The 22,017-nt window shown below is 38.2% G+C and overlaps 1 protein-coding gene across 1 annotated transcript in view; it reads right to left on the minus strand.

The window, feature by feature from the left end:
• Positions 1-2,034: 2,034 nt before the first annotated feature.
• The window catches only part of LOC117300649 (two pore potassium channel protein sup-9-like), a 29,066-nt gene continuing 9,083 nt past the window's right edge, over positions 2,035-22,017 (minus strand). The window contains exon 2 of the mRNA XM_033784341.1: positions 2,035-5,018. Coding sequence (XP_033640232.1) covers positions 4,228-5,018 — 791 coding nt within the window. The 3' untranslated portion in view covers positions 2,035-4,227. The remainder of the gene's footprint in view (positions 5,019-22,017) is intronic.

Below are 22,017 nucleotides of genomic sequence, written 5' to 3' on the forward strand. Positions count from 1 at the left end.
CTGCATTGATGCAGTCGTTAGACCTCGACCTGCCCTCATTTTGTGTATCAAGGCAAGATGAAACCGTCGAAATGAATTTAATATTTCAAGCACAGGTGTTCTTGTTCACGGCTCACCGAGCTCAGTATGAAAGCTGTTTGAACATGAGGAGTTATTTAAGTAAACTTATATCCACTCTGTCACATTTCCAAATGTACACTTGTCTTACTACGAGCGTGGAAACGATCAATTACAAAGCATCGTTGCTGTGAACTAACATAGGTAACTAAAAGTCACGTTTTACTCGGTTCATATAGAGTGTATGTTCTCTTTACATTCTCTTTACATTTTGCAGTTTGCGTAGGTTCACATACACCATTAATAGGTTTAGTTTCCCTTTCCTTTAAGACAAAAAATTTACAATTTCTTCTCAACGAAAATAATATTTCCGACGGAAACATTGTCTACGTTAAAAATCGTTGTACCCGTCTGATGCAAGCTCTAGATTAACACTAGTACTTTGTTTAAGCAATATTACCCACAAATAGTACCACGATACTATGATATACAGCTACGGGTAATCGTGGGCGTATCCCATCAGAACGGGGATATCCCATATCAGTTCCGGTTTGATAATGTCCCATGGAGCTTGACTTTAGGAAAAAGCAGGTTCTATAAATACCGACAGATTCTTTTTATATCATTGAACGCATGGAGTGCCACGCTCCATTTGCTTAACGTGCAGGAGGAGTGGTTGAGTTTGGGGACTGGACTCGAGTTATACCTTGTTTTGCTGAATCCCGGTAGCTCAATGCCCGCACTTTAATATTGACGCATCTGAGCCATTCAATGGTCGAGTTGTCCCCTGGGGATGAGCTCCCCGGTCCACCTACCGATGGGGACTAACAGACAACGGGCGCAACAGCTTACCACACTAGGTGCTAGAAGCAATGCTGCCGTACAGTCTGGCTGTCTGTATCTCCGTTCCACTTTTAACATATGGAGACCTCGCATGACCTAGTATATTGATTCCTTTTTGAACACTCGTACTTTTCTTCTCCTTTTGGCTTCAATCATTTAAAGCAGTTTCAACTCCCCCTTCTTAGTTATGTCTTTGACATTTTACAAAAGTGTTTTAAGATCTAATTAATTTGTCATGTGGAAGAATTGTCTCTGGCCATCCAGCACTCAATAATGAACTTGAAAGGTTCACTGACAAAACTTGGGCGTTAGATCGCTACCATGGGTGTTGTTACATATTGATATAAAACAAGAATCAATATTTCCACCATTGGGTGTTAAAATAACACTAATTTCTGCGCAGTCTCATAAAAGCAATTACATTGGTATTTATTTAACACCAGCTTTTGTTTATTTCGATTCTCTCTTCGGTATATTAAGTGACATCGCACATTTTGTCAATTTTAACACGCCCGTTTTTGCAGTGTTTGTTGACATGTTTATGGTATTTTGTGACTGCCCGAAGAACATGCAGAGAATGCATTTAATTGTTTTGGAGTTTTCGGAAATAAGTAAATTTACATTGATACAGGATTAATTCATAGAATAAATAATTATTTCCAATCGTTTGACCAGTTTCTAAGAAAGAGATGAACTGTTTCAGTGAATGTTCAGTTTACGGAAAACGTACAATTGGTTCGACTTGAAAAAAAGGTAAGACAAAGCATATCCGCAGCAGGCATTTGACTCTCAGTCTCAGTCACAACCAATTCCCGTCAGACCTCTGTTTTAAAGTATTGTTCGGTTTCTTTTTGTTTCAAACTCATGTGCTCATTTTTGATTGGGGGAAAATGAGAAACGCAATGTAGTTTTAACTTAAGTGATCAGTTTGACAAAGGATAGCATATAGTAACTTTAAACTCGTACAGTACAGCAGAATTCGTTATTGCTAGTTTTATATAATCTAGTTTTATTTTTAGTTCTACATGTTTTTTGTGAATACAAAAAAAACCCAATTCAAACACAAGCACTATCTGAAATGGGAGATTCACTTGACCTACTTCGATTGTGTAAGTTATGGCCGTGGGAAATCTAATAGACAGGTAGTTGGAGTCTTTTCGATTGCTCTTTTTATCATTCTATATAACCGGTCGAGAAATTCAGAACAAAAACAGCATGGATGTGGCCCCATGTGATGCTAAAACAGGTCGATTATTCCGGCCCGCGAGTTATCATTCAGTAAGGAAATTGACAATTACTTTGCGTTCAGCCCTCCTTCCTCCCTAAAGAAGCGACTATCAAACTGAACATAGCTCCAAGGAGACTTCTGCAACCACCAACTACACGCTCATTATTGTAGGCACGGGTTACCAATGTTGTACCAATTTCTTTTAAACTATTACTTACACGTGTCAAATCATTTCACCCCCTGTTAAAAATACTTTTATAATCTAAACCAATGATTAAAAAGATACATAACTTCAACAAATAATTACTACATACACTACTTTTTTTTACCTCGGTTGTTTTGCTAGCCTCCACATCATCAGATGTTACGTAACAATTCATATTAACTAATAACCTAACCGTTGTAGAATGGTAACTTTTTTCCAATAAAAATTTGTACAGAATCAACAGTTGGTATCATAAGATCAATGAACAATAGGAAATCTATAGCTATTAAAAAAAGCAAACTGGCTGTTTAACATTACAAAGGCATAGCTGCGATTGCCCCAAGTTGTTCATGGTACATTGTTCAGACTTCTCGTGAGGCAGCTTTTAAACCAAAATCTAGATAGGTCCAAAAGACGTACCTTTATTGTTTAATTTTGGCTTTTTGACATAACAAGGCATAGTAGCACTTATGACACCATGAAAGCAAATTGACAGAAGAACCTTGCCATGTCTACCGTGATGTCCAGTGTATGAAGCCCTTGTATTTACATGTTTACTGGCTTAGTGGCTACGAGTTGTGTGAAATAAAGAACTCTCTCAAAACTATTCCAGGATAAGTTACGGGAAAGTTTGTCCACAAAGGATAAGTCATTGGGGATAAGTTGCGGATGGATGTTGGTTTTTGCCCGATGCGAAGCTCATTTTATCCGCAAGCTTGTTGACAGACTCGAAACTGAGCAGTCAGCTGTTTGGCCAGCCGATATTAAATGTCTCATAGCCCTTGGTAATGTTATGGAAAATGAATTTTGCTCAATGACAATTAAGTCTTAGTCCACGGTACTAGTCTTAGCACTTTAGTCTTATTACTCAGTACCAGTCTTAGCACTTTAGTATTGATACTGGGATGTGAATGAAAGCATAGCCTCGACCACTAAGAGGTTATCAATAGATGGGAACATTTTAGTCTGTGTGGTCATCTTGTCAAATAAATTGCCTGACTTTCCCCGCAAACGTATCCGCAATATATTGGATTTTTCCCAGGATATCTTGTTGGTTGGAAAATCAACTGCGGAGAAGTCTATCCGCAAGTCATCCTGTATCAATGTTTTTAGAAGGTGGCTTATTTTATATCCCGTAACTGAAGTTGGTCTGTCGTTGATACCATTTGAGCATGAGCTTTAATTTGAAACAACCTACAGCACATCTTTATGTAATCTATCCGCAAGTCATCCTGTATCAATGTTTTTAGAAGGTGGCTTATTTTATATCCCGTAACTGAAGCTGGTCAGTCGTTGATACCATTTGAGCATGAGCTTTAATTTGAAACAACCTACAGCACATCTTTATGTAATCGTGATATACACCTAAATTGAAAAAAAGCAGTAGAGTTTAACCAATATGAAATATCTCGTTTGGTCCTTTTGTATCACTCCTGTACCTTATGTCTTTCGCCAACTAGACCGCACTGAGGGAAAACATAAGTCTGGCGCATTCGGTATAGTTCCCAGACTCATTGCAGCACACACTATTCTACAGTAAATTTGTGGCGTCAGACTATTAACAGATGGAGTTTTGCGCATAGATTACTTCAGGCACCATCCTTTGACAGGCTGATGGATCCTTGAACTGCATCCCGTTTGGGGTCATCCCTTTGGGGGTCAGAGGATCGTACTTTCTTATGGCGAAATTAGAACTCAATCACCCCTCTCCAAAAATTCTACACGTTAGACTTAGAGATATTTGCGCAGAGTTTACTTCAGACACCATACATTGATAGGCCGATGGATCCTTGAACGGCATCCCTTTTGGGGTCAGAGGGTCGCAAGGATATCCTTGGAGAGATTTAATCATTCTAACCAGATTCAAAAATTCCACCTTAATAATTTGTACACGTTATATGGACTTCCTTTTCGTGGCCCTTTCACTCGCCATAAAATTTTCAAAGGTGTCATCGTCCGAGTAGGTGGCGTGGTATAGAGTTGTCTCCATCCGCTGGAGGTGTATTGCATTAGCCCCGATCCCAAACGGATCTTGGTGAGTTCTGTGTGGATGTTTGCAGTCGTTACAACACAGCCGCGGGTCCGTTTTGGTGCCGAGTAGGGCGCCCCCTGCGTGCAAATGGTGATAGGGTAGGTGGCCGTCGATGTGGTTGAGGTCCAAGCCACTGCTGCGTGACGTCATCTCCTGCTGCTGAGCCTCGCGCCTCTCGTCCTCAGTGTTGAGGGTTAGTAGACGCAACACAAGGAGGTTCATAACGGAGGCAACCACCACTAAGGCCGTTAAGATATATATAATCGCAAAGGCTGCATACTCGGGTTGCTCCTGTAGCATATTATTTTGCTGCAAGGCTACAAAATCCCCGAACCCAACTGTTGTTAACGTTATAGACACATAGTAGAAAGAATCGAGCAGTGTCCACTCTTCAAATTTGACGAACGCAAGAGAGCCTCCTGCCGTAATCAACAGCGTGCACAGACCACCCAGCATCACAAGCTCCGTGTGCGATACCTCGGCCTTCTTGAAGCGTACACAACGCTTGAAGTTTTTCACGCAGAATCCCATGAATATATTCAGACGCTCGCCGACACTCTGAAACATGACGAGGTTCAATGGGATCCCGACTAAGGCATAAATAATACAGAAGACTTTTCCTCCATCCGTGAGAGGGTAGGAGTGACCGTATCCTGCGGGGAGAATAAAAAAACAGGCAAAGTGTCGTATAAGTAAAAAGCACGAAAGTTGAAACATATGATTCGTTTAAGGCATTGGACACGTTTGGTAATTGTCGAACCAGTATTCTACAATTTGTGCAGCCGATCCCTTCTTAAAAAAATGGAACAGTCCAGTCTATGATATCAATGATTTTTTTCTCCCAGGGCAATGCACTTTGGAGAAAAAAGTGACATGAATACAAGGTGCCATGACTTAGTGTCCCCAGCCCTCTCGTACACGTTTTGTGTAACTGTTCACATTACTTATTTGTACATTAAACTCCGATAGCATACACCGAATTCCATCCCGAATTCAAATTCGTATATAACACCATTTTATTGAGAATGTGTTCAGAATGTTCCCCTTGCAAAGCTTCGACCCCTGCACGTTTGATTCGTCAGAAGGGATAAAAAAAAAACCACCGATAATACGTTTACCTAATAATAAACCATTTGGGGAAGACAGTTTGATTTGAAGCACTCTGCTAAACTGTACTTGGGACTCAACCTAATTATATTTCAGAAAGCAGACCGGACGAAAGGAAGAGCATATGAATGTAATGTGATCAATGTGGTTTAAGCAGTTTAAATCTCATTTTCGAAGCCAAAGGCAAAATTGTCTTCTCGGTGCATCATGTCCACAATACACTCTGCATTGGTTTGTGTTTTAGTCTCTGTAGTCTTCACTGCAGGCGCAGATCTATCTGACACGGCCAATAAACCTAATCGTGCTCTTGATATTAACGATTCTAGGAAAGCTGTGCTGATCTATGCTGTCAACACACTTTTAGAACGGGCTTGGTTTGAAACGGAAGCCAGTGCATCTGAAGTACACCATAGCCTGTATAAATTATTGTAAAGCTCACAATCAAACGACACAACAAAACCAATTTCGGCTTATACCGTGAACCGAAATTTGATGTAGACCCTAGATCTGAATGTTGATAAAAAGTGTTGTGATAAATGACCGATTTCAGGTGTAGGCCCCTACCCCGGAATATTTTGGGTGCTAAGTCATCTTGTTTTCATCTCAACTCATCTTGTTTTCGGAACTGGATTAGCACTGAAGTGCAACCGGATTATTGCAACCGAGAGTCGCATGATGTCCACCATGGGACATGGGGCCAGGGAAATAGGAACCATGTTTTTTTATCTTTACCATTGCAATGGAACAAGATGAGTCAAGATAAGTCTTGTGTTTTAAAGGCAGTGGACACTATTGGTAACTACTCAAAATAATTATTTGCTTAAAACCTTACTTGGTGACGAGTAATGGGGAGAGATTGATGGTATAAAACATTGTGAAAAACGGCTACCTCTGAAGTGCCATAGTTTTCGAGAAAGAAGTAATTTTCACGAATTTGATTTCGAGACCTCAGATTTAGAACTTGAGGTCTCGAAATCAACCATCTAAAAGCACACAACTTCGTGTGACAAGGGTTATTTTTCTTTCATTATTTACTCGCAACTTCGATGACCGATTGAGCTCAAATTTTCACCAACTGTGAAGGCTTAGTCTTTGACAATTACCAATAGTGTCCACTGACTTTAAATGGGTGAAGCCTTTGGTGATATTTTGCACTAAAATTAGATTATGTAACAATCATTATATTAAACATAAGGATTGGGGAGACATGGCCGACGCAAATTAAAAACTTTGTTCTCGGCTTTTACAGCTTTGTATATGAATGTTGTTGAAAAAGTTGGCCATATACTTCATGTTTAAAGGTCTTGTTGTATCGTTTAATTCTGCAATTGGAGATATGGTATGAGTTTGTCACGTTTTTATGGAGAATATCTTTTCTACGTTGCGGAACACAACACAAATTTGTGGCATCAACTTGAAATACTGCACTGAATAGTTGACATTTGTAGATATAGAAGAGTTTGCGGTAACACCATGTAATAACAATCTCTAAATGAGTTGGGGTGGTTCTGAAAAGAACCGTTGGATTAACTCGACGTTTCGATCAGTATGCTCTGATCGTCTTCTGGAGAGCATACTGATCGAAACGTCGAGTAAATCCAACGGTTCTTTTCAGAACCACCCCAACTCATTTAGAGATAGTCATTACATGGTGTTGCCGCAAACTCTTCTATATCTTATTTCCACCATGCAAAGTTTCAAATCCTACTGACATTTGTAGGTTGAACTGAAACATCAGCCGATGGAAGAATGTTTGTGCTTGCGACATTTAATAGCTTTGCGACATCACAAACATGTTGATGTTTTTTAAGGCACTGTCCAATTAAACGTGACGTCAATTGTTCTTACCAGTGCTACTAGCTTCAGTGATTATTTTGTCACAGTTCACTTTCCATGAGAATGCAATATGCAAAGACACAACTCAAATGACGTAATGTGTGTCGTGGTAGAGCGCAACCGTAATTATTTAAAGTCACCTGGAAATAGAATTTGTTTTCTTTCAAACATAAGAGTATATGCTTACGAACAATAAAACAATTTTTTTAGTAATTGTTTGTCACGATTTATATGTTTAAAAAATATATTAAGTTATTTGGGGGCTGACTCCGCCTACCCCTTTTGTGACGTCAATCGAGGCAGACTTTGCCTGCAATGCGTATAGTAAACACACGTGCAAAGTACATGTACGTCCAAGTCGTGAGTTGGTATATTTCAAAAAGTGTTTTCTGCATTCAGCAGCAATACACCCTTTTTTTTTTTAAACGTACAAACTCACGACTTGGTCCGTACATGTACTTTGCAATTGTGTTTACTCTACGCATTACAGGCAAAGTCTGCCTCGATTTACGTCACGAACAGCGCCCTCTCGGGTCGGGGTCTACTCTTAAATTTGTAAATAACATAAGAACTGATTTTTTAAAACCTTAGTTAACTGTTTGTTCACATTTCACTCATCAAAACACATATATTAGTGACAAAAGCTTTATTTTGAAAAAATACCACTTCCAGGTGACTTTAAAACCAACATAACAGTATTTAATTGTATGGCAACGTAATTTTAAGATGTAACTGTAATCAATTATACCAAACAAAAAATTTTGTTTTCTGTAACCTAAATCATAGAAGAAAAACAAGAATGTTGAAAGACACTGTGGACACTATTGATAACTGTCAAAGACCAGTCTTCGCACTTGGTGTGTCTCAACATATGCATAAAATAACAAACCTGTGAAAATTTGAACACAATTGGTCGTCGAAGTTGCGAGTTTAATAATGAAAGAAAAAACACCATTGTCAAGCGAAGTTGTGTGCTTTCAGATTCTTGATTTTGAGACCTCATATTCTAAATCTGAGGTCTCGAAATCAAACTCTTGGAAAATTACTTCTTTCTCGAAAACTACGTCACTTCAGATGGAGCCGTTTCTCACAATGTTTTATGCTACCAACCTCTTCCCATTACTCGTAATACCAAGTAAGGTTTTATGATAATAATTATTTTAAGTTATTACCAATAGTGTCCAGTGCCTTAAATTGTATTTCCTTTTTTTGTTTTGTTAATGGCCTCCATAAGGTACCGCACCCATACGCCCGTGAATAACATGTATTTTAATTTATAGGCTGCACATTGACAAGCCACTGTTGTTTTGCACTGACATCCGCTGAGGTAAACACAATAGACATTCCCCCTTCAAATCAAATAAATAGATTGCACTGCAGCGAGGTTACTACAGCCTCCAGGCAAAACAACGCACTCAAAATACTCCAAGATACTTGAAATTGATGAAATGCTCATGGAATAATAATGCACAACCGCTCTCAGTTTGGTGTATGTATAGAACATACGCATGACAATGTGAATGTAATTATTGCAGTTCTGTAATGTTTTTGTATACGGCAAGCGAAATTTGGAAGTTTAAAGTGTGATTATAATGACATGGATTTCCAGTCATTGTGAGTAGAGTATTAGGTAATGTAATTAGAGCTATAGAGAGTTGCGACTTAACGCCCCTTTCACACGAGAGCAATTTAGCAAGGGTCCCTTGCTGAAATGTAGCATGGTTGTACAATTTTACAAAATGTACCACGTGTGAAAGGACAATCATTTTTGGAGTGTCCAGGGTCCCTTGCAAAAATCCCTTGAGGGACCTGTTTTCGTCAGTCACTGGGTATATGGACACCATTTTTGGTTCAAATGCAGCACTGACAACACAATGGTCAGACTAGTCTGCCACACTGACTTCTCCAATGCGGTTGTTTGTTTTTATTGGACGCCATTTTGCCGTAAAACCCAAATCGACAGACTAGTCTGGCCCCCTATCATCACGAATACGGTTTTTTCCCTGCAAAATAGCTTCTAATCACAATTTTAGTATACTGCTCTGAATGCAATGCCACACCCAAACAGTATACCTTAAATGAATAAAACATTTCAAAACTCATCAACAAACTACTCGGACAAAATGAGTTGGGCGTTTGGATTTAAAGGGAAGGTATACCTTTGGTAATTACTCAAAAAAAATTTAAACTTAAACACCGACTTGGTAACGAGCATTGGAGAGCTGTTGAACACATTGTGGGACACGACTCACATTGAAGTAACGCAATTATAAAAGACTTCAAGCCAGAAGACTATTATTACTATCTGAAACACAGAAATTCGCCCAATAAGGGTGTTTTTTCTTTGATCATTTTCTCGCAACTTCGATGACCAATTGAGCCCAAATTGTCACAGGCTTGTTATTTTATGCTAATGCTTGGATATACCAAGTGAGAAGACTGGTCTTTGACAATATTACTAAACGTGTTTAGTGCCTTTAATTCCATACGGAGAACAAAGATGTTGCGTCAGCTCAGGAAGTAAAGTTATGTGGACATCTGGGCCCAATACCACAGAGCTGCTTTAAGCACAAACGCAAGCTAAGCAAAACACCATTTTGCTAACCAGAATTATGTTACCAGCCAAAACACCATATCACATGTACAATTTGTGCCTGGTATCCTGCTCGTTACTGCTAAGCAGTTATTACTTAAGCAGTAATTTCTGCTTAAGCATTCCTATGAAATTGGGCGCATTATGAAAACGGACTTTTTTAATTAAACCGACGTTATTGGATACACAACGTTACCAGTCAACATACTTTCCATACGAAGTAGATTACTTATGTGTCTTGTTTGCAATTAATTTCACGCATGAGACCCATTCATAAACAGGTGTTTCTGCCATTAGAATAACGTAGATGTTCTCAAACAACTGAGTTAACAAACTTGATAATTAAACTTGCGAGCCGCGTTACGCCCAGTTTGAAGCATAATGCAGAACCTCGGTCGTGAGTACACATTATGTTTGTGTCTCCAATGTACTGAAAACTGTTTAAAAACCACTGATGTAGCATGTACTTTTTGTAGGACAAGAAACATAATGTCCACAGATTTACATTAACACAGTTTGAAGATGGTAGAAATTAGCTTCCCTGAAAATGTTACTTGCTGAGTCATGAAAATAATTTTCGTCTCAGTGATCAAGAGACGAACTTTATTCTAGCATGTAAAAACGTATTAGTTTTTATGACATTGTTTTACTCATTTCTCAAAAACTACAGCACCCCAGCAACTAACATTTTAAGGTACGCTTTCTACTATGATTATCCTCTTCAAACGGTGTAAGTTTAATGTATCTGTGGACATTGTGTTTTGTGTTACAAAAAGTACACAAATCCTTAAAGCCATTGGACCCTTTCGGTTCAGAAAAAAAAAATCATAGATTTACAAAACACTTACAGGGTTTACAGAAGGCAATGGTGAAAGACTTCTCTTGAAATATTATTCCATGAAATGCTTTACTTTTTGAGAAAACAGAACGCGCGGAAACAAGGGTGGGATTTTCCGTTGTTTTCTCCCGACTCCAATGACCGATTGAGCCTAAATTTTCACAGGTTTGTTATTCGATATATAAGTTGTGGTACACAAAGTGTGGGCCTTGGACAACACTGTTTACCGAAAGGGTCCAATGGCTTTAAATAGCACTGGACACATTTCGTAATTGTCAACAACCAGTATTCCCACTTGGTGTATCCCAAGTCCAAACATTTGCATAAAATAACAAACCTTCGAAAATGTGGGCTCATGGGGGATGTGGTCATCGAATTTGCAAGAGAATAATAAAAGAAAAAACACCCTTGTTGCATTACATTTACTTTGTGTGCTTTCAGATGTATACGGAAGGGCTTCAGCTGAGTGACAATTTACTTCTTCACAAAAACTACGGGGCCGTTTCTCGCAATGTTTTATACTATCAACAGCTCTCCATTGCTCGTTACCATATACGATTTTTATGCTAACAATTATTTTGAGTAATTACCAATAGTGTCCAGTGCCTTTAATGCATCAAATAACAATTGCTGTATCAATGATGGATAATACTAAAAAACATTCTCGTTTGTCGAACACAAGATCTGCAAAGAGTTACTCAATATTAATCTGTTGTGTATTCGGCTTCTTTGTAGCGAAAAAAAAAGGATACCCAAGATAGTTGCTGTGCACAGAAACAAATCGTGCGTTATGGGTTAGAATAGAGTCTAGTGACTTAAAGATGATTATCTAAACAACATGAGGTCAATGCAAAAAAAGGTCGTGATGAGCGAATATAATTAAAGGCAGTGGACATTATTGGTAATTACTCAAAATAATGATTAGCATAAAACCTTTCTTGATTACGAGTAATAGGGAGAGGTTGATGGTATAAAACATTGTGAGAAACGGAAGACTGTCTTTTATCGTGGGATGAAAGCAGTGCACGTTAGAATAATTTGTTGATATACGTTTTAGGGGCATTTCTTTTGTCTTGGTGGGTGTACAACATTGATAAGGGTAAATATAAAAATGTTTTCAGATTTGCAAACAACGTATGTAATGGTATATAGGCGGTCAAGTTGGGAAACCCCTTTGAAATTTCTTTGCTTGAAGTGCACCATTTTTTAGCAAGAAGTAAAGCAATTTGTTTTAACTCAATGTTTGCAAACAGGTAAAACATTTAAGGTCCCCCCCCCCTCCCCAATTTTTCTTCTTCTCGTGACTTAAATGAAACTTGAGCTTTTACAGGTTTGTTATTTCATGTGGGCTATATTATGTATGTTGGTTCAATACAAGTGTGGCTATTTGTAATTGACAATTGGGCCCAATTTCATAGAGCTGCTAAGCACAAAAATTTGCTTAGCATGAAATTTTTTCTTGATAAAAACAGGATTACCATCAAAATTTATATTTGTTGCATATTGCTTGTTACTAGTAATCAGCTGTTGTTTGCTTATCCTGAATATCACATTTGGTTGGTAATCCTGTTGTTATCAAGGCAATGAAAAAATGTCATGCTAAGCAAATTTTCGTGCTTAGCAGCTCTGTGAAATTGGGCCCTGGTGCTTTCACCTGTTACATTTCCAGCTCTATTTTTGTTCAATTTTCAGTGACAACTTGTTAAATTCTGTTGAACTTATCTACACGTTAAAGAATGTACATGTCAGGTGATGGTCGTATTTTAAAGACGCTCGTTTTGCAGTCGACATTAACCAAAGGTTAACAACGAAAACCTTAACTTTTAGCATTTAAAACCTTGGATATACAATATGGACACTTTTCAACAACAAACATATAGGAGTCTCCATATGTTTCCTTTAGAAACACAATCATGTAAAACTACACTTAGCATACAGCCTGTAGGACTTACTGAGGTCGTGCTTTGAAATCCAATATGCTACGCAGACCCGAAGCCGAGGGTCTGGCATTCGAGAGTTTTGTGCGTGTGGTGTTTACAACGTGGAGGGTTACAATATGGGGACATTTCGGGCTACATAACTGACACATTAGTGGTACAGTATTTTGGGGATTGTACCTTTGATGATATGTAATTTTGTCACACAGTCAGAGTGTTTTTAGAAATATATTTGTCCATATTAATAATAAATAGTAATACTAACATAAATAAAAATACCATTGCAGATTTGTCTTTTGAAAATATATAGGTAGAATATAACCACATGTCAAAATGTCACTCTACTTGATTTTCTCAGACAAAATCACCCATGGCCGTGTGGGCCAAATTAAAGTACAATAAAGTACATAACCGTACAATATTAATCTGTAACCTTAAACGGGAATACTATATTAATGTGAACTCCTTGCTTGGATACAATACTAATGTAAACCCGTCACATTAATGTGACATCTTTCTCATGACAAATCAATGTACACACTTGCTTTGATACCATAAACGTACAATATTAAAGTCACCTGGAAATAAAAAAATGTTTTCTTCAAACATTAGAGTATATGTTATTAATGCACAATAAAATAATTTGTTGAGTAATTGTTTGTACCGATTTATATGTTTAAAAGATAGTCGTGAGTTTGTACGTTTCGAAAAAAGAGATTTTTTTTGCATTTTCCGGCAATTTCAACCAGGTGTATTGCTGCTGGTGTATTGCTGCAGCTCGAGTCAGCAAAACAACTAAAACAGCGGTCAGTTTGCAAAGAGGTTCGGTCCGACGTCTTTTTCAGCGCTGTGCAGCAAACACTTCGAGCCGTCGTGCTTCAAATATCGCGCCTCGATTGACGTCACGAACAGCGCCCTCTCGGGTCGGGCCTACTTTTAAATTTGGTAATAAAATGGAAACTAAATTTGTAGAACCTTAGTTAGTTGTTTATTCTTATTCTACTCATCAAAACACATAATATAATTAAGTGACAAAAGCTTTATTTTGACAAAATACCACTTCCAGGTGACTTTAATGTTTACCCACTATGATTAATTATTAATGTACACCCTTGGGTGTTATGCAGTGTGCACCCTTCACTGAAAACAATATATATTAATAATGCAGCAAATAGTGACTTCTTATATAGCGTTCTAACCATCCAATCAGTAACGCTCAAAGTGCTTTAACATACAGTATTTTCCCGCAAGGTGTGTGGATAAGTTTGAGTTATGAGACCTCATTTTACATAGCACCATGTCATGGTTTACAATGTGCTATGGCGCAATATGCTGCCAATTAAACCAGGAACACCGGGGTGATCCCCACTTTCTGTTTTCGATGAGCAGGTTCTTTTATGTGCGTTACATAACACACGGGACAGACGGCTTTACGTCCCATCCGAAGGACGAAATGTGAACCCTTTACTGGGATACAGTGTACACCCGCTGCTGGTTTACAATGTACAACCTTTGCTTTGCTGTGATTTTTTTTGTATATGTACTCTTTGCTGTGACACAGTCTACACCCTTTATTGGGAAAACACCGTTTACTGTTGCATTTAAACATTTTAATCGTAATCATATAAATACTAGAGCAGGTGAGCGGGGTTGTTCCTAATTCTATTATCTATCTGACCTATTCATTTCTTAACGATCCGCTTAAATCACTTTGTACGTTTTTAAGTCATTTAATTATTGATAGATCCCTTCGGGAATACGGGGGGAGGGGTACGTGTGAAGCCTGTGACACCCTTCGCTGGCTGTATGAGTATTTAATAGATTGAAACCCAATTACGATGTATGTTAAGGGCAGTGGTTCATTGGGCACGGTGGACGGACGCATGGTGCATGCGGGATGAGGAGTTGCGGGGACCTTGTAGGACTTACATCATGCCCTTGTAGTTAATATTAGAGTATAGGGTGTAACCTTGTTCTCAGTGGTTTCTATCTCGCTGTGCCATCTTAACCCCTGGAAGTGTGACTTTCAAATATCAAATATATTGCTTCTGAGAGGTCTTGATAAATGTGCCAATATGCACCGGCACCATTTTATATATACCGCAATGCATCTTGGGAAACTGAATAGAGTTCAAATTTAAATTAAGCTAGCTCTTTTCGCTCACCAAAAAAATAGAGAATTTTTTTTCCCGAACCTTCCTCCCTTTTGCAAACCAAAAAACAATACTCATGAACTAATATCATCAGGCAGTTAGTAATTCGGACATAATAACTTTTGTTAGTAATGATTAAGTACCGCCTGGGTTTTTTGAGTTGTGCAATATAAGGGCTCTGTCACACGAGCTTTTCCAGGCAGTATCCAAGACAAACAAAACACCACTAATAATATTTCAGTGTTCACATTGTTCTTGTTGATCGTAATATGCTGTTGAGGGATGAGATTGTTCAGACATTTGGCTGAGTTCAGACTTTTGATGTCGGCCTGGTGAAGAAAATCAAACAATATTTGTTTCAACAAATAAAGAAATCCTGCTCATTTGTCTACTTCTCTAGTGCTTTGGATACTGTTACCAAAAGCTCCTTGGAATCTATAACCCAAGGGGTTTCCAAACGGTAGAAATGCCATCATTTCAGCATACCTTTGAATTTGTATCCGAGTTTCGTTTCGTTAGTAATGACTCTCACCCCTGGCTGTTCCAAAAATTACTCGTGTGCTACCAAAGTGAGATTGTAGCAAGCACTGCAGTTTGTTGCCTCAATGTAAAACGTGCCTCGTGTTACAAGGGCCTGTAACTGGTGTACTCATTATAGTAAGCGTTATTTGTCAATTTGACATTTTCCGAACTGTACGCAACATCGATCAGCCTAGTATGTGCAAAATTAGGTTGAGACAAAATGTTGTATCTTTGCTTTAATATGGAAGTATCTAGGCCACAATATTAATAGCACGTGTGAACCAAAGGGAAGGTCCAGTAAGTCGGGCATCATTTTATTGACATGGAACTGTATTAAATTGATATTGACAACGGTGATTTGATATGTTAGCGCAAATGTGTGACACACCTGTTTCTGTTCATTATGATTTCCTAATATTATCCGATCAACACTTGGGCTCAGTTTGAGGACTCAGATTACCACATATATATATCTGAGACATCATTTATCACTAATAACTAGGAATTGCCTCCAGCCGGTAGGAGATAAATCTTCCAATACTTTGCCTTGTCCGTTTTATGAGCAATGCATCTGGGCCCAATTTCATGACATCGCCCAATTGAGAATAAAGTTTTGTTGATATCCAATTCTTTGCACATAACAAGTCGAAGCCAGATGACGTGGTATTTTGGTTGGCACCCGGCTTTTGCTAAGCATCATTTCCCATACTATTTATGAGCAATCTTTATTTCCTAGCATTTTTATTATGGATTACATACAATGCATCTGTACCCGAATTCATAACATTGCCCAATTGAGAATGATGTTTGGTGTAGTGTCATTGATATCCAATTCCCACTTATTGCATACACAATTATTATTAAGCTGAAAGCAAAACTAAAAATGGTCGGGCCCAACTAAAGAATACTGCTTTACTAAAAACTAATTCTCGTAAATGTTCGCAAGTTCACATGGGAATTCATTTTATAATAATTTGACTGATGTTAATGTTCAACCTTTGGAACCCGGTTTTTAACTAAACTCATTGCTTATTTGCCTGTCTTGTCACAGGGGGTGTTTTTTCTTCCATTATTGACCAATTGAGCCCACATTTTCACAGGTTGGTTTGTATATGTCGGGATACACCAAGTGGGAAAACTGGTCGTTGACAATTAGCAGAATTACACCCTGCCTTTAACTCTTTTGTCTGCTTACAATAAATTAATGGCACAAAATGCACAACGGTACTTTCCAATTTTCCAAATCAAGCTACACAAACTGACTTTGCTGCATACTAACTTCTGTTTCCCCAGTATTTATTTATGTATGTGCCTGTTGGCGATTTATTTATGAGGGACTTCATTTATTAGACAGGCGAGTCGCAATCACATAATTATTATCTTACTGAATGACAAAAACATCGTAGTTTGAAGAGCTTAATTCAGAGGTCCACATTTTAAACACCTCATTTGTCAAAATACTGTGGACATATCCCGGTCATAAATTACTGCAGTGTGAATTATTAGAATAGCGGGACGTGCCCGGGGCATGTATATGAAACGTCATCCGAACCTGACAGAGAGATTTGTACTCGCACATGTGAGTCATGACACACGTTATTTTCCAAAAAGCTTAAAGGGAAGGTACACGTTTGGTAATTTATTGTCAAAGACCAGTCTTCTCACTTGGTGTATCCCAACATAAGCATAAAATGACAAGCCTGTGAAAATTTGAGCTAAATTGGTCATCGAAGTTAGGAGAAAATTATGAAAGAAAAAAACATTATTTTTGGAGGGATTTGTGTGCTTTCAGATAGGAAAAAAAGACTGCTGGCTAGTCTAGCAGTCTTTTATTTTGATTGTGGGGTTTTTTTTCCCCGTTTTTTTTTCTTTGGGCGGAAAGGGGGTGTTTCTTTGTTTGTTTGTTATTTTTTTTGTTATTGTGATTGTTTGTGTATTGTTTTTGTTAGGGGTGGTTGTTTTTCATTTTCGAGGGGGGGGGGGATAATAATATGTTTTTTCATATTTATTTCAGGCTTATTTTGATTATAGCAACCTATATAAGCAACACCTTTTATTTTGTGCTATTTTTCTAAATTTTGACAGTATTTCATAACAGAAATAAATCTCTTCGGAGAAATGAATTGGGTCTCCGGTGAAACTTTATACTCGAAACTCATTGAGCTTTAATTTCCCCCTTGTTTCCCTTTAACTGGGTTTATAATTAAAGCAGAAATTACGGCAGTACTTTGTTAATCAAAATTGAGTCTTTATAATGACCGACCGGAGACTAACGACAAATCCTTTCCGGATTGTCTCTGGCTCTGGTTCGGCCGAAGAGACATCCAAGCTAAGCACCGTGACCTCGGATTACGCTGTGAGAATCTTCGCAATGTCGGCTTTTTTGTTGCTTTTTTGTTTTACTTGCCGCCGACCTTGCTCGATCATATTGTATTAAACCATGTATTACGCAGATAAATTTAATTCCGTTATGCGGAGACTACTTTTAGAATAGACTAATAAGAGTTTGTGTTTTAGAAATCCTCTGAAATGATACAGATTAAGGGATTTGTTTGGTATGTCTTCAACAAAATATATCAAATTATTGTATTTTCTTTGAAGTCGTGAAGTATAAATTCGCTTACGCATGGTTGTTTTCTTCGTCTAAAAGTTGCCAGCATTGTTTTGAAAAACAGCCGAACTAAATGTGACTCACACTTTTTATGAAATAAGACCCGTTACGACAGTAACGCTTATCAGATTCAAATTGTGTGGCATAAAACTAGATATCTTTTTACAAAACCGAATTACTTCGAAGTGATTACCAAACGTAAGGGGGTCACGGTTCGGGAAGCTTCACGTTGAAAAACGTGTACAAAGCAATGGGAGCTGTTAGTATAAACAAGAGGGACCATAGGAGGTACACGGTTGCAGGAATATACACACTTGGGTGTATTACGTATTATATAGTATACAAATATTGACTGCTTCGAGTGCTATGGTTAAAACTACGACTTCCGAGGTGATCCCCGGAGCGTGCCGAGGGGAAATGGAACGGTCCGGGGATCACCGAGGGAGTCGTAGTTTTAACCATAGCACGAGTTAAAGCAGTAAATATTTGTTTGTTAACACCCCCAACAGACTATTTATCATCCTCGTACACGTAACGTTCGTACGCGCGTTTCAGATACACAGATGCACAACTGATTGGGTTCGAGGTGGGCAAAAAGACGTCTGGGTACTGCGCGCCAGTAGTCGCCGGATTATCACACAGCAAACAATACACTACCACACGGCAAACGACACACTATCACACGTCCGCCGTTTATTAAAACTAAGACACCATGTGACGCGCTCTAAACCAATGAAAAAGCAGAATATTAGTAAGGGGTGTAATAAAATCAAATAAGCTATAATGGAGCATCGTCAGTGATGCCATGGCTACGAACGATCGACCTAATGACCACAATCCATCAGAAAGTACAGCTTGATACGCCTTTATATTCATTTATACGACCATGGTCGTAAAATGCATTATACAGCGAACATGGCATAAACCCCGTATTTCAATTATATTTCCACTATATATTACACTAATACTAGAAAAGACTATATTATATTCACCCTGTATACTTCATTATTCAATTTATTTATAGTGCTATTCCTTTATTGCAAGTTATTCGATAGCTGTTGAAATTAGGAAATTATCACGTTAAAGTGTGACGAGACGCTCCTATAGATGTTAACATGTTTGCATACACGGATAAACAATGCTATGGTTTGACTTGTCTTATATAGCAAGGGAAAAACTTGGGCGCTAGGAAACCATGCTGCATGGGGAATGAGAAGTCCTGTAAATTTCTTTTTAATAAATAGGTTAAACCTTATACTGTGTACCACACATCGGTGTAAGGGTAGATATAAATTCAATTCCTTAGTTCTTGTTATTTTAACATATAGAATGTTGGCAATATTTGATACTACTAACTTTTGTGTTAAATTTTCGCATCGGCCCATTTCTAGTTAGATTTAGAGTTATACGGTCACGTATTCTCAAAAAACGCATCCTTGGGAGCATTATTTGTTGTTAAAAAATGTATGCATGTTCGCCCCAAACAGGCTAAAAGCCACTCTTTCTTGGACGGGGGCTGCAACAACAACAGTCCCTGCCTTTGTTTTCCCTAAGACTTCGTGCACAAATTCCTTTGATGTTGATCGTCCCGGTCTATATGGAGACCTTTTACTTCCCCTGTTATGTTATGTCCTTGGTCTATCTAAAAATGAGCTCTATATGCCGCACACGCCATTGCCATGGCTGTATATAGATTGTGCAGGCAGATAAGATAGATGTTACAAATTCTGCTTCTATGGCGGCCCCGCTGTGCCGTGGGCTGATTAATTAGCGTTCATTGAATCGCGATGATTCTACCAGGATATTTGCAGCAATTGTCCCTGGCTACCAAGGCAACAAGACCGGCTTGTCCATAAAGAGCATTGGATGGCAGATATTTAGGCGGGTAGTGAGTGAATCATTGGGTTAACAAAACAATGTCGTTAAATTTGTTTTAATTTTTTTTTTGCACAGCGCCTTCTACTTGATTTATAACTGTATTAAGATGGATGCACATAGCGTCATCGACCGCCATATTTGATGATCAATAATTGAAAAGTGCACGCGTGTACGCACAGTGCACAACTCTAAGCACGTTTCATCAAAGATGGCGGTCAATGACGTCACGTGCAATCCATCTTTTGTAAGTATATGTTTTCAGAATGACGTCATCATGTCTACATGCCTTTAAAGGGCAAAGTTTACCTTTCGTTTTTTGAACCGTTGGATTGTTTGAATCGTATTTAAATTGAGATGTATATATACCATAAAACTATTCACCTGTGAACATTTTATTTCAAACGGTCGTCGGACGGTTTTTGAGTCATGATTCGAATCCTTTGTTGTATATAATAAAGTAATCATTCAAACATAATTAATAGTAATGATAGGAATATTTATAGCGCGCCGGTATCCATCACACAAGATGCTTATGGCGCAAACCGGAAATTTAATAGAAAGAGAAAGTGTAATAAAAACAAAGCTACTACTACAAGAACCAAATAGAAAACAGAACACAAATTTTATGGGCTATAATAAGCTTGAGTGAACAACCATGTTTTGAGAGTTTCCTTGAAACTACTCAAAGAATATAAACTATTTTGGGAGTGTTTTGAGGAAGTTTATTCCAAAGAAGAGTACCAGCATTAGAGAAAGATCGATCCCCCAGGATTTTTGAGTGAGAGAGACTACAAGAAAGGACAAATCGGAAGATCTAAGACTCCTAACAGGCTTATAGCCTACTTTGTCATTAGAGAAGAATTATATTTATGGGCAAAACCATTTAAATTAGCATGTGGTTGACTGCTCAACGATGGTGCCATAATTTTACCGAATGAGCAACATTATGGTAGTTGAGTTCTCGAAATTCATTCTCGAAACTCATAAAATACAAGAAGGTATTTGAAAGAAATTATGAATATTTAATTGTGGTACATTATTTCGGTTTGAGAGTATGCCGCGTTTGCCGGTTTAAAAATTATGAATGTATGTATTGCTTTGTGTGTTTATTTATGTATTCTTTATTATTTCCGTTTGAAAACATGATGGTCGGTTAGTATCACAAGGAAATATTACAAATGATACAAAATCGAACACTTAAAAGTTACAGAGACAATGAACAAAACAATCCCAACAAGCCAGGTGTAAGAAGTAATCAATTTCTATTCTGTTTGATGAATGGTCTTAAATCCCGACAGCAATACAACAAATTGAATAATTAATTTGGGATGTGATTTGTTTTCCTTTTTAGCTGTCATCAATCAAAGGTTCAACCTAGATTTCTTCATCGAAATGAACCACTGTCCAGGGTTCAAAATTAAATCTCCTTTTCATATTGTACGTCAGCATGATAATGCTTAGCTAGCAATGCAATCTATACGACATTGTTGCCGAACGAATTGCATATTTCTGTTGTATGGTTAGCCGGGGGCATATTATGCGATCGAAAAAATCCCCTGTCAGCTTGCGGAAGACGCGACCTTTCTTAGCTTTCTGTTTCTAGTAGTAGAGCCCTATGGATGGTTCATGCAGTCTGTGCTCTTACTCCATTCACCAAGTAGTAAACAGTCTGTCTCCGGTGTGACTGAGCGATATACCGTGGTGTTGTTCCCGCCTACGGGGAAATTGTATTTCAGCATCAACCACGGACGCGGCGGAGTTTTCACCACCCTAGGCCTTGTGGCCTGGCCCATACATGGTCATTGCGCTGTATCCTTTTTTTTTTGCAATCTGCGTTTTGGATCAAACATAATGAACTATCTGAGGAATTATGATTTTACTGTTTTCTTTTGTGTTGAAGCACAGCTGCTTTCTGACTTATTAGAAGGGAATCCTGATCAACTCGGGGGAATTGTCTTAATTTTGAGTTATATAAATTAGTGGGTGATACTTGGACCCGGTCGTCATTGCTTGGTTTACGTGCTGCATCAATTCAATGATTTTACGTCAAATGTGTGTTTTAACAGTGTATGAGACAAACATGCGGATTTACTGTATGTGTTTAGATGGGCGGTAACTGTGCCCAATAATCATTTATTTTCACAAGGTTCGCGTTAACCTTGCACGGTTGTTCTAAA

Source organism: Asterias rubens, chromosome 16 (genome assembly GCF_902459465.1).
Source record: "Asterias rubens chromosome 16, eAstRub1.3, whole genome shotgun sequence".
NCBI classification, from domain to species: Eukaryota; Metazoa; Echinodermata; class Asteroidea; order Forcipulatida; family Asteriidae; genus Asterias; species Asterias rubens.